Source organism: Fulmarus glacialis, unplaced genomic scaffold (genome assembly GCF_000690835.1).
Source record: "Fulmarus glacialis isolate BGI_N327 unplaced genomic scaffold, ASM69083v1 scaffold22344, whole genome shotgun sequence".
In the NCBI taxonomy this organism is placed as follows: domain Eukaryota; kingdom Metazoa; phylum Chordata; class Aves; order Procellariiformes; family Procellariidae; genus Fulmarus; species Fulmarus glacialis.
Genome location: NW_009210170.1, coordinates 19347 through 33926, shown reverse-complemented (window position 1 = coordinate 33926; position 14580 = coordinate 19347). Strand labels below are relative to the sequence as shown.

The following is a 14580-nucleotide window of genomic DNA, read 5'->3' as shown; positions in this document are numbered from 1 at the left end:
TAGGGAAAAAAATGAAGCATTTCTGTCAATAAAGATTGAGTAATAGCAAAGCCTGCACCCTTTATGTGTGGTTGACTGTTAAGTCCACTATAGCCACTGCTTCATAATGTAGCTGATTTTGCTTCTTTCCGACCATCCGAAAATCTATAAGCATGAGTCTGATTTTTGTGGAGGTGTCTTACCCAGGGTTCCATAGAGTCCAGAGACATACCATACCTTGAAAATCTTTACTTCTGTTGTGCTGCCATTGGTTGTATAGAAGAAACATTAATGAGCCCCGAGCATAATCTCATCCTGAACTTCGTAACTAGAAGAAAGGTGTCCCTGATGCATGTGATTATGTGTGGGAGTAAAGTATGGCCCTGTGGTATTAGAGCACCAGCAGAAGGTAGGAGGTTCTGAGTTTCTCCCACACCAGCTACTTGGCAAGGCTGATAAAAATTTTAAATGCAATGTTTGTGCCTAAATCAGCACATCATATATCATCATCTTGAGATATCATCTCCTGGCTGATCATATCTGCTTTGTTAATTGCTTGAAGGATTGGAGAGTTACTGCCTTTTTTATTTATTTTTCAGCGAATGGACTTCTTACTGTTGTTACTTAGGTTAATGTTTGTATTTCTTTTGCAGGAACAGCATAGCAGCCTCAGCAGTTTGCGTTTTCAACCTGAGTGCCATAACTCAGGCCTTTAATGGACCCTTCAAATACCAGGAGAACTCTCGCTCTGCTTGGCTTCCGTATCCCAATCCTAACCCTAATTTTCAGGTACAGATATGTGGGAGAAGGACAATAGTTTACATGAGTTTTTTTCAAAATGCTCTATGGTTCATAGTTAATAAGTCCAGTTTTGCAGTGTATTGTAGCCTAAGACCTTAAAAAAATTACACAAAAAAAAAAATGCTTAAAAGGTCCCCTTATTTCAACATACTTAATTTTATCCTTCCACAAAATAATTTGGGTTGAAAAGCAGATGTGCTTTGAAGGGTAGGAGAAAAAAGGCTTAACTTCAATCTTCTGTCAAGGTAACATTAATTCCTGGCTGAAGTATGATCAAACTGCTATTCTCTTTTACATTGTATTTGTACTATTAGAACCTGAAAAAGGAACATTGTTTGACAGAAAAAGAAAAGGGGAGGCAATAAAGGAGGAGCGGTCAGGATTTTGTATATTTTCCTGTGCAAGGTGGTCCACACTCCCTGAAGGGTCCGATTAAAAGAATTTGTGATGTGGTGTGCCCCTCATTTGAATTTGTCAGCCTCAGAGGGTGTAATAATCTGCAGCTGGCTGACAGTGTAAAACTAATTAGTCCAAAGTGGGTCACTCAGTGGAACTTTCTACAAAAAGAAAAAGGTATTTCACGTAGGCACATACGCATTGTATTCTTCTTCTGCATAGTCATAGTTAGTGAGTGTGATTCTAGCACGGGAAATGGAAGGGAAAACAGCATTAATTTAGTGCTTAACAACAGCAGCTTTTCACCAAGATACTTAAGTGTATCCACCTTTACCCACCTTTCACCATCCCTTAATCTCAATGCAATTTCACAAGTTCAGTGCCTTCCCTATCTTCTTGTAAGGGTCATGAGGTCTTTGCAAGCATGAAACAGAATCACCCATCGGGGATTGTAGGTAGTTTTAATTAGTTCCTGATTTGTGCAAACAAAGGAAAATAAGGCACTGAATTTGCTCTGAATTACAGGCCAGAGCCACGTTACCTTTCCTAAATAGTATGTTTGGCATTAGCCCCAGGTGACAAGACACCATTTAAATAAGCCATATTGCAGGAGCGGGCTATATTTGTAGATAGCTTTTTACATATTGTAGAAATATTTGTATTGTCAAAATAATGACAGTAAGAGGGCCTAGGTGAGGCTAAATTTTTGAAGGAGAAAGCCTGAAGAAAGGCTTGTATGTAAAAATCTTATCTTTCTGACTAGGTGAGCAAGTCCAATAAAAGTTATTAACCTCTCCCTACAAACCTTGTATTAATCTGTTAATAATTATTCTGAGAGCACCCCATGCAGAATGGTACATACAGAGATGACAGCCTGATGGTTGTGTAAAAACGGTTTAAGTCTCTACTGTACTGTTGGCGCTCGTCTCTCAATCCCAGTCAAGACGGAGGTGTTGAAGAGATCTCTTGCTTGGATAGTTGGCTGATTTTAATATGGCTGGTACTTCATCAAATTTACAAGAATAGTGGCAACAGTTGTCTCGTATCTCATTGAGCAACAGCTTTGCAGCCCAGCGCTAGTGTTAAAAGCTGTAACGTGGCCTTTTACAACACAATATTCAAGCCGATTGACATTAACTGATCTCTAGGTATCATCAGTGATGTCAAACTTTTGTTCTTCTGCAGGTGCTATCTTTTATTCTGTTGAACTTTCTCTCAGATTTCTGGCTCCATAACTGCAGCACTGATGTATACCAGAAGCTAGTCTAATGCTTAGAGCTAGGTGTAACCATTTTTGTGATTTGATGGTGCATTAGGGTACATACTGCTCATTGATGGGATATATTAATTGGCTGAGTCACTAGTTTCCTCCCCAGAAAGGAGGACTTTTCTTTTGCAGAGTGCTTTTGATAAAATATCAGAAGTTCTGTTTGTGTAGTCTCGGAAGTAGATTTATCCTCAGAGTATTCATCTACTCAGCAATAACAGACAGAAGTATGTGGTTTGAAGGAAGACTACTGCTATGTAGTGATAGTTACATCAGACATTGTATTTCCAAGACTGGATTATATTAATGAAATATTTTCCAGATTAGAATACTGTTGGAGTCCCAGTTTTGAGGAACGCTGTTTTTCTCCAGAGATAGTTGCTTTTCTCTTTAGCAGGATAATTTCCATCGTAAGACCACGGACCTTATGTATTTCAGTGTACTATAAGCGTTCCAGCTGGAATCTTTCCTGCTTGATAGATTCAGAGAAATTCTTCTTTGGCGTGGTTTATTTTTTTCACTGGCCTGACATGCAGGGTGCTTACAGAGCAAGTAATTGTTTCCTGCCAGTTGCTTAACTGTCTTTCCTCATCATATGATCTCTTATTATGAAATTATTTATTTGAGGGTTTTTTAACATTTGTGGACTTGGAATGATCACTTAATTTCATATTGAAAACATGGCAATAATGAAAAAATAACTGGTAGGGTTTTGCACACTGTATTATTTTGTTCATGCAGTAATTCATAGCATAATTTATGATGTAGAATAGAATGAAAAAGTATGACTTAGGTATGCCTTTCACATCAACGATATATTTGGTAAATGTTGTGAAGTACTGTTTTAATTCTCTGATGCAATTATGCATGAGTAAACATGTTCACATGCGCTAAGCAGCTTTCTCTTTTGTGTCCTCAGTTAGTTGAAGACTTAAACACAAAGATGCTAAAATTAACTGCCACTTACTTTGCTTTGTTTATTTGTGCATGCAATTAGTGAATGCTTTCCTGTAAGAAGAGAGTACAGTTTTCAGATGTAAAATACAGTCAGTTCCAAAGCAAAAATGTCTTTGCTGTGGATAACACTTCATAGTTAGAGCTCCACACTGCCCATTCTTGGCTAGTGAATGCAGGGTCTGAAGAAGCTGCTAGAACTGTGCGTGGTGCTGTGACCTGGGATTTCTGTCAGACCCTGGCTGTGGCAGGACATGCGCTTTCCTTTGAAAATTTGTTATGTCTTTGGCACTGCATCTGTGTAAATTATAAAGAAAACTATTCTGAAAATTCTGTGGTTTGTTGGATGGTAGTTTTTCTCCTCCCTGCCCTGTGAACATAGGATATAGCAAAATATTACTATAGCCTACTTGTGGTGGTCAGTCTGGTGCCCTTCCATATTGTCTAGAGTTACGGAGCCTCCATAGTACTGCCTCAGGGAAGTGGAGCTTCCTCAATCACCATGTGGACAGTCTGGTCAGCACCAAAATGAGACCTGAAAGTGGAATTCCACACTGTCACTACAAGATATACTCTTAGTTTTTATTTTCTTGTGCTGTAAATCAGAGAGTAAATCTGTTGTTATCATTGATGCATATAGTAATGTTAATTTTGTGTGTTTACAGTGTGGCACCATGGACCAGGGTTTGTATGTGAATCTGACTGAGAGAAATCTTCAAGATGCTCAAAAATTCTTCTTAATGCATGAGGTCGTTCAACCAGTTATTCCAATTCCTTACTTTATGGAAGACAACAGCCGATTTTCGCATGTGGTTGTGGATGTCGTGCAGGGCAAGGACATGCTTTTCCATATCATCTATCTTGCCACAGGTATGAACTCTGCATTGCTGTGGTAACTGCAAAAGTTTATGAGGTCTATGAGCTTTAATATTCTGTGAATCAGTTATGCAATATGTATAGTGCACCTTGAACAACAGCTTTTCCTGTTTGGCAGCATTAACTCTACCTTCTACCTTTTCTGAGTAGATGAATTCAGCAGTTTGCAATGCCTTTGTTTATATTACTTTGTGAACTCAAATTTTGGTGTCTGTTTCCTATTCTCCTTTGAAGGTAGGAAGCCTACATGCTCTTGAGGGAGCGAACGGTTGGAAATTGTGCAAACGGGACTTCACAAGTTTCTCTGTCTTTTATTCTTTTTCTGTAGTTCAGGGTACAATCTCGCCCAAGATAAGATCGTTTAGGATTCTCTGAGATAGAAGTAACTCTACAAATAGCAAATACAATTACTGCTATTGCTATTTCTGACTTTTCTGCTCACAAAAATTTTATTACCTTTTCATTTCATTTTTAAGTCATTCATTATGCAGTTTTACACCCTGCCTTATTATTTGTCCATTTATATGTGAGCTTAGCAATGGAAGAAAAATAATCCTCCACCTAAAATTGCATTGGTTTCAGGTATTGCTTTCTTGGTTCAAAATTTCAAGCTTCTTAAAAATAGTGAGGATGTCAGAGAATTGTTTTTGCAAAACAAGGATGTCCCCAGCTGAGACTCAAATACTAGATTGGAGTAACATGTTTAGAGCCTCATGGCATAAGACTTAGGGTAGTTCTCAAATACTTAGTCCCATGCACATCAGTAGGGAATTGCTTATCAAAGCAATGGTTTGTTAACGTGCATATTTTGTCTCACAGTGAGTAGGCACCAAATTGAAAGAATCTGTTGAGCAACAAGAGGAAAAAAATCCTAATTCTATTTATTTGATCTTGCAATCAATGAAGTAAATTTCAAAATTGTGATTGATTCAGTAGAAACTGGATCAATGCTTTTAATTACTAAAATTACGATTTACTAATGAAAGTTGTATATTCTATAGCTTATCATTTATCAAGAGCCCATGAAAAATGTGCATTGTGATTCAATATATAATTTAATTTTCCCTTGAAAGCATGATACCATTTTTCAGAGAAGATTACTTCTTTTGAGTCTGAAAAAATTTTATAGTAATTTGGTGCATTTGGGTGAGACAGTATTTCTTTGCATATTATCCTTGTAGCTTTCTCATTGTGCTCCTTGAAAGATAGGCAGTAATATAAAAGCTTTTAATAAGTTAAAACTGTGCTTGGATTTGACCAATTGTAGTCAAAACAGCCTGCTGGTTGGTAAATCATAGCATTTTAAGTGAAATCATGCCAATACTAAATGATGTTTGTATTGTAGACGTCTCCTGACAGAAACTGAATTACAGAAGTATGTACTGAATTGGTTTTATATGAAGAGACTATCACTGCTCTGTGGGATATTTACATTATAATGGCAGCACCGAGAATGATGTCATTTGTCATAATTCTGATTGTCTTCAGTTTTCAGTTCCCCTTACTCTGTTTCCTTTTATGTTTGATTCAGTAAGGGAGGATCTAAAACTTTATGTTTCATGGTTCATTAATAAACTGTGTTCAATAAAGGTTCTAGGTTCTTTTTATGCATCTTTCTTACTGCGAAAAAGATACACCTCCTATTGTCCTTATGATGTGTACTTGCCTTCCACTTTTATTCTTCTCTATACCTCTGGTTTTGGTCATTCATGGAAGTAGGATACTACTTTAGCTGGATCTTTAGTCTGACTCCAGCACATGCTTTTATGTAATTGGACAGTGTATGTTTTGTAAGTGTGAGAAACCGTACGACAAAAACACCCCAGATAACAATATAGTGTTCCTGAAGTTTTCTTGACAGAGCCAATTCTATTGCACTTCTATTTCACTGAATCACAATGTTTTTTGTTAACATTGCTTCTGCCCCCTCCCCCCCAATTGAGTGTAAGTACTAAGCTTTATTTTCCAAGAAATATTAATATTAACTTTTCAGAAAAAATATCTTTTTGGTAGATTTTGAAATTACCACACACATTTTTTTATATAAATACCATACCTAAAATACCTAAGAGTAGTTTAAAAATCCCAAGATATACCAAAAAATCTTATGATTTGAGGAGAAAGGCAGTATTTTTACCTTTTTTGGGGTGCAGGTCATGATTTTAATTTCACGATACTGGTAATAATGCAGCATCTTAGTTCTCCATAGTACTATCTTTGCTTGTGTAGAAGCTGTGGAGCTGTTAGCGTTGAGTTTGCATCCTAAACTACATGTGCTAAAAGACTACTGAGAAAACACCAGTGCTTCTGTAAACAACAGAAACTAAAAGGCAGCAGCCTTAACTTTGAAGATAAACAATAACTTTGGAAGCAGACCAAGTGTAATAGTTTTTAACTCACCCAGTGTCCGGCCTTACTCCCGCATACAATGTCATTACCCCAAGCTCCTAACACCTTAAAGCATGTGTATGTTTGGGAGAGGTGGAAGAGTGGGGTTACAGTTACTACCAGACTGAGAAAGGTTGTCATTATTGTATCTTTTCTGATTTAATTTACTTGTGTTATTAAAAGTGGTGGCAGATTAAATTTGGAGTTAAATTTTTGCCACAATGCTCCATCTTCAAAAAAAACCAAAGGAACGATCTGGGGAACAATGGGCTGGTCTGCGTTCAGTCCCTGAGAAAATCAAGGAGTACACCTCCTTGGGGCACACTTCTGTGGGCACATGATGGAGAATAAGGTGATTTTGAACATTCAGTATGGATTTCCCAAGAGTGAATCACACCTGACCAACCTGATTACTTTCTGTGGTAAAATGACTGGATTTGTGCATGAGGGAGTAGTACTTCAACTTTAGCAAGGCTTTCGACGCTGTCTCCCACAATGTTCATATATCCAAATTAGGATGTATGGTCTGTATGGGTGGACAACTGGATGTATAAAACCTGCTTGGATGTCAGGCTCAGAGGGTAGTTGTTAATGGGATGTATACAAATGGTAAGGAGCTGAGTACTGTCCTATTTAACATTTTAATCAATGACCTGGGGAGACAACAGAGTACACTCTGTCAAGTGTGCGGATGACACCAGACTGGGGTACCAGTAGTTACACTGGAGGACAGCGCTGCCATCCAAAGGACCTAGACATGCTGGAGGGATGGGCTAGCAAGAACCTCACGAAATTCAACAGGTGCAAATATGAAGTCCCAAATCTGGGAAAGACTAACTCTATGCAATGATTGAGGCTGGGGACTGACTGTCTAGGAAACAGCTCTGCTGAAAGGACTTGAGGACTTTGGTAGACAGCAAGCTGAACATGAGCCAAGAGCATGCCCTCGCAGCAAAGAAGGCCAACAGTGTCTCGGGCTCTATTAACAGGAACATAGCCAGTAGATCAAGGGAAGAGATTATCCCCATGTACTCAACACACTTTAGACCACATCTAGTTTTGGCCTCCTCCAATACAAGAAGGACATTGATAAACTGGAGCAAATTCAGTGGAGGGCCACCTTCTGTTGGGGGCTGGAGCACTGTGCCCTAGGAGGAGAAGTTGAGGGAACTGGCCTTGTTCATCCTAGAGGAAAGAAGGCTACGGGAAGGGGCAGGGTGTCTAGTAACAGACTGCAAATACCTACAGGGAGTTTACATGAAGAACAGAGCCAGGCTCTTCACAGTGGTGCATGGTGGGAAGACAAGAGACAACAGGCAAAGAGTTTCAGACTGGGTATAAAGAAAAACTTTTTCACTCCGAGGACAGTCAAGCACTGGATCAGATTTCCAAGAGAGGTTGTGCAGTCTCCATCCTTGGAGGTTTTCAAGACTACACAGCAACCCAGCCTATGTTATAGCTAGCTGTCCTTTGAGCAGGAGGTTGGACTTGAGACCTCCTGATGTCCCTTCCAACCTAAATTATCCTCTGTCTATTGTATGCCAGTACAATGTGCAAATTCGTTGGGCTAAATTACATTTTTACTCAAGCCTGTGATAATAGATATCATTGTACTTTCTGCTGCCAAAAGGGAAGTGCATTCAACTCTAATAGAAGTACTGGCAGTAAGTAATTTACACTTACTGGTGTAAAGCAGGATAGATCCAACCCATACTGTGTGAGATGTACTCTGCATAACTTTTCTCATTATAATTCATTACAACATTCTTACAAAAATAGTATTTTAAAATGCACAAAGCTGATTCAGTGGAAAGGTAGGCATATAGGTTGGATTGAATACAAATGAATGCTCTGCTGTCTTTGTTACTCAAAGCAAAAATCCCATTCTTTGAAGCAGATGGGCAGTAGTTAAGAGAAAATTCTCTCTCTCTTCCCCCCTCACATTCACTTATCTATCCACCCTGTTATTAGAATACAAATATTACAGAGGAGAATAACCCTGACAGTATAAAAATGTAATCTAATTTCATTAAACCTTAAATAGATATAATAGTACTTGAGGAGAGACTAGGAGTAAGCAAACAAATGCATTAATCTGCTGTGTCAACAGTCTTCATTTCCTAAACCTTTGCCAAGTCATCATTCTGCTAGGAGATTCTGATGTGCTGGGATTTAACAGCTACTGCTCATATCAAAAATATACTTTAGTACTTTGGAAGCACATCTGAATCTTTCGCTGCACTGACTTCTAACACAGAGTGAAGGGATATATCAATTCCTGCACATTTTGTGTTGCTTAGAACTAGCAGTGCTGCTGGCTTTAGGCAGGCAGAAATCCCTGAAACAATTTTCAGTGATTCAGAAAGGAAAGTCAAGGAAAGTGTTCACAGAAGTTCTGAACTAAAAATCATCTATAATAATAAGTTAAAAGTAGAGCAAGCTATAGAACAACCCAATATTCTGACAACTTTTCAAGTTTAAAAGGCTTTACTTCCTTCTTCGTTAGAAAAAATTCAAAGCAAAATGGTGCTATGTATGTCATAGTTTTGTTTCCCTCCCTTTTGTCCCTTTTTTCCCCCTCCCATTTCTTTCTCCCATTTATTCCTCCCTTTCAGTTTAAATGCCTAGGTGTCCCATGGTTAAAAAGTTTGCCAGTATGAAAAGGTCTTCAAAGCATTTTTCAGAAAACAGGATGCTGCAACAAGAGCAAGTAGCCCTTATTTAGAGGACTGTTGCAAAATGCAATGATTTATTAGAATGAATAAGAAAATTATTAGGTATGGTGTCTAGTTCGGGGGTGTTCTGAAAACAGTTTCTGGTGGCTGTTTCTTGGGAGTTCAGAAAAGGTAATATTTGCACTGTTTGAAAAGAAATTTTAAGGCCATATTTTAAAAATGACTTGGTGGAAAACTCCCGTGTTTTTTCTGTTCTTCAGTCCCAGTGGACAGAGGATGTCCCCTCCATATCCTGAGTAGAAATGGTGTATGCCCAGTGGTGGATCTTGATTATTGGGATTTATAGTTTAGAATTGATGAAATTGAGGTATGGCCGACTTATAACGAGAGTGTGAAACCTGAAGAAAGATATACTGTTGGCTACATTGCATGTCTCTAAAGAGTGGGTTGTTCACTGAACTGAACCTGAATTTTTATGCCATAAAGCCAGGTTTTATCTGAGGCTTAAAGATGACTGGAGAATGTTACAACAGGTTTTGAACTTCCCTTTCCAAGAAATTCTAGAAAGTGTTTTTCCCTGCTCTTAAGACCTCAAAATTACAGGTAGCAATGCAGAGAATAATGATAAAAATAATTCTGATGAAACACATATAGCAGTTATTATGAAGAAGTAGAGAGGTTTCACGAAGAAATTTCAAAATATATTTTTTGAAAATGCAGATGGATTTTTCATACATTTGCATTTAGAAGGGTTATAACAGGTAATAAATCTCCACAAATGTAATGTTTTTCACATGAAGCCCCGATGCTGTATGTTATCCAGAAACCAGTCCCAACCTCAGGAAGTGATTTGGAAGTATGCATGAAACTCAGTTTAGAAAGGCTATCAAAACAGTTTGTATTTCTCCTGTTTGTCTTACTAGATGGGAGTAAATTGATGCAAAGTAGCACATGATTTGATTCCTCTGTGATTTTTGTTACAGTTCTATCTTTTTCCTTTTGTTTTTGTAATCAATTCACGACGCTTTTTGCTAGGGAACAACCCAAGGCCTTAACAAGAAAAAAAGTTCTGCATGTATTTTTGCTAAAAAATCTCAAATGAAATATTGTCATTTTCCTGGCAGACTACAGATTCTGATCAAAGTGTGCAGCTTTCACAGTTTAATGTGCATGGTGTCATAATATATGTAGTACTGTGAAGTTACGGACCTGAAAATTATAAGCAAAAACATATGCTTATATGTGTTTCATACATGGTGAAGAGAGCAACAAAGCTTAAATTGACTGCATTTTTTCCAATTTGGTGCTATTTCTGACTGTATTATCCCAAGTGTGTTGAGGTTATTGGAAGTAATCTGCAGATAATTTTTGTAGAAAGGAGCTATAGACTTTTTCTCTCAGTTTGAGAAGCACCTTTTTAGTCCAGAAACTACAGTATAAATGCAATAATAATAATGATCAAAGTAGTTGTAATTTGAGTCACAAGTCAAGTGTCAAAGTGGTAGGTAGTCTATTTGTACATATTGATACTTTCTAGTTCAAAAACAGAGCAACAGGGCAATCAGTGTGCAGATGGATAATGGGGCAAATAGGCAAATACAGTGTGGCAGGCAGTCGTCACCTTTTAAAACTATTTCTGTTCTGTTGTAACAGAAAACATGGTTGCTTTGTTTCTTACGCCTTTCCTTGACAAAGGTATAGTGTGCTTTTACACAGTTGTAAAGCACCCCTGCAACGGTTTTAAAACTACTTCCCTGTAACTTCTTATCCTTCCGGCCTTATGCAGTCTCATTTTAAGAGGCTTGAAGCAAGGACAGTCATCAATTACTCTGCTGTCTAAAACCGGTGCATGTTGGAAGACACCAGTCCTGACAGCAACATGATGATCATAACATTTGTTTAAAAAAATCAAGCAGTAAACCATAAAATTAATAACCTTATTCTCTGCTCCTTTTGCAGTGGCCACTACCTCTGATAAAGCAAAACTCTAGCTGAATGAATACTTCGTTTATATTATTAGTCTTTCCAGGAAACATTTTGCTGCAAAGTTTAAAAAAAGATTTAAAAGATTGCTTGGTTTTGTCTTCAAAAGTCTATAATGTTCGCTCTGGGATTTATGCTAAGAATACTTGCTATATATTTACGTTATTTTCAATGTAGAATATCTTTAAAGACAAAGAAGGATAGTGTAAACCGTAGCTGGCTTACTATGTAATTTAAACACAGAAATGTTGATTTGCCACTGCCTTGTGTATTGTGTCATCTGTACTGGGCAAAGTGGCTTTAAAATGTTACCAGATGAGAATGGTCATGTCTAAAGTCCAGGCTACCTAATTATAAACGATACTATAGGGCACTAGAGAATCAAACCCAGTATTTTAAATGTCCAGTAGTACTGATTTCCCTTGGCTTTATCACTGTGTGTAGAGACAAATCATTCTGCCAGCTCCAGTTGGAGAGTGCTAAAGAGGTTTCTTAATAAGTAGATGACTCTAACTAGAGCTGGTTAAATTATTCATTGACAGCAGTTTATATGTGAGAATCATAGCCCTTCATCTGGTTCACAAATTACCCACTACTTATTTGTAGTCATTTTTTGTTGTTATAATCAACCCATAAATAGGTCGTGATTTTGATTAATTTGTTGCTGGTATTTGCTCGCATAGTTTGTTTGTATTTTAAATAGCATGTTCATGAATTGCCTGCTGCAAGTAGATGACATTTGTATTCTGTTCTCTTGTGGGACAAATTTAAATAGGAGAAGCCTTTTTTTTCCGTTCACAAATTATCATTACGTCTTTATAATCATAGAATCATAGAATCATTAAGGTTGGAAAAGACCTCTAAGATGATCATTGAGTCCAACTGTTAACCCAACACCACCATGCCCACTAAACCATGTCCCTAAGCACCTCATCTGCACGTCTTTTAAATACTTCCAGGGATGGTGACTCAACCACTTCCCTGGGTAGCCTGTTCCAATGCTTGATCGCTTTTCAGTAAAGAAATTTTTCCTAATGTCCAATCTAAACCTCCCTTGGCGCAACTTGAGGCCATTAATTGCCTAGCTGTGTTGGATAAAGACTATAAATAAATGTCCAAAGAACATACGGTGTGTGCACTTCCGTGCCACCACTGGAAGTCAGAATTGCTGCAAGAAGCAGCTCCTGGCTGAAGAACAGCTGGCTCTGTTTGCATGAGAGCAAGACTAATGCATGGGCTGGGGAGGGAAAGATTGTGAAGAGCTGGAGACAAAGTCTCAACCTTCCATTAAAAAGAGACCAGCTCCTCTTTATCACAGTGAAGCTGAGCTTTCAAATGCTGTTTGACTACTTTATAAACTTAGAATGGCCAAATAGCCTTTCCTTCTTCCTTTCTAGTTTTTTTGGGACTATCAACTCTTCTCAAGTCTAGGAAACTAGACTTGATAACCCCTACATTCATTTGTTATTAGGTAATTCTAAACCACGGAATGTGAAGCTGTGAGTGAAAGAGGTATCTTACATGGTACTCAGTGTTGTTCTGCTGTCTTCAAAGCTAAGGTATCTATTAGCATCTAAGCATATATTCAAATCTCTTGTTTTGCCCCTGCTAGCATACAGAGCCGCTCAACGGGCTTGGTCCTAGTTTTGAAAACAGCTATTGGAATTAGCCTTATCTCGGGGTGAAGTTTGACCTTTGACCCATGTAACTCTTGTGCGAGTACACAGTTAGTGTTCAGGACTCTGAGAGATGTGGGGAGGAAGCCTTCCCTTTGAATGGACTTGGCTGTATCAGAACTTTTCAGAAAGGATTAGGTAACGTGGCACGTTGCTGAGCATTGTGAACATCTTTAGAATATTCTGCAAGGCCTTTTACTTTTAAAAAGCCTTTCATTTAAGGTGGACATGCATAAGAGTGACTCCATGAACCCCTACCAACCAAAGAAGAAAGTGGAATAGTTAAATCATGGGGAGAAAAAAAAGTCCAAACCCTACATGAAACTCATCTTTGACCCTAAAAAAAAAAAAAAAAAGAAATGTTGGGTCACAAGCATGATGATATTATATGTAGGATATTCAGTGTGAGCTGTCAGTAAAGCAATCGTTAAATGGGATATTCTACTGAACTCCTGTTTTTGTTAATGTTTATGAGCTTCTTCATTCTGCAGCCTTTTTCCCAGTAAAACTCAATAAATCCAAATGTTTACAACTAAGCAAATACAAGCAGTGCCACTAGTAATCAGTGGGGGTTTTTCCCAATAGTATTTATGGATTTTTTTTTCCTTGTGTTTACCCAGCTCTCGTCATAGGATGTGGCAAATCTTCATAAGCCAAAGGATTTCTCAATAAAGATATGCCTTATTTACTTGTTCTGTGACTTGTAAGAGTCATCAAAATGTGAAGATGTGTTATTCCAAATACTGTGGCCTTTGTGTGAAGAGTCCTGTAACCTGCAGGCAGATTCACAAAAAGATAGATTAGGTTCCATATGCATTTTACTGTATCAAGTCACTGGGTAAGAGTCATAATATTTGGAACAGAGACTTACTTGTCTACAAATTCATTCTTCTGGTTTTTATTTATTTTTATTTTTCTTTCTTATCCCATGAATCTTGGAAATTTGGTTCTGCAACTGCACACCTTCAGGAGGAATAGGCATGACCACAACCAACATAGTGGTTACATCGCTTGCCTAGGAGATAAGAACTGATTTTTAACTAACAAGCTGTGTTATTGCCAGATGTCCCAACTCCTAGACTATTATATAAAGAATATAATGTAATATGATTATATATATTATATACTATGGCTATTACTGCTTTAATGTCCTAAAGTAGTGAGATGAACATCTTCTGGTGAGGGGTTTTTAGGTTCATGTCTCTAATCCCAACTTTGCTTCTGTCTCTTGCCCATTTACTTCATAATTTACCTCAGATTAAAAACAAAATCATTCTTTCCTTCTTTATTTCTGAACAAAAGCTGTGCTTTATGCTGAAATTGCTGCTGAAGTTCCATGGACATCATCCTGGATTAGAACTGGATATGTGTACTGGATTTGGCTCATCTGGGGACTGAGGCATAGGGGCATGTACTATGCAAATTGCAAATGAGTTTGAGTAGAGGATAGTCCCTGAAACATTCTAGTCAGGCAAGTTTATGATGCTTCTGGATCTGTACAGTAGTCAGTTGTCTTTCTGACACTTCCAATGAAAACAGCCACATATGACTCAGTTAAGAAATCAGGCAAGGTTTATTGTGGGTT

At 37.9% G+C, this 14580-nt stretch overlaps 1 protein-coding gene across 1 annotated transcript in view; it reads left to right on the top strand.

Annotated features, from left to right (window-relative positions):
• Positions 1 to 14580, top strand: part of LOC104076280 (semaphorin-5A-like) — a gene marked incomplete at both ends in the record, with an annotated part of 31960 nt that overhangs the window by 2447 nt on the left and 14933 nt on the right. The window contains 2 exons of the mRNA XM_009577096.1: positions 633 to 768; positions 4063 to 4267. Of these exons, the coding sequence (XP_009575391.1) occupies positions 633 to 768; positions 4063 to 4267 (341 nt within the window). The remainder of the gene's footprint in view (positions 1 to 632; positions 769 to 4062; positions 4268 to 14580) is intronic.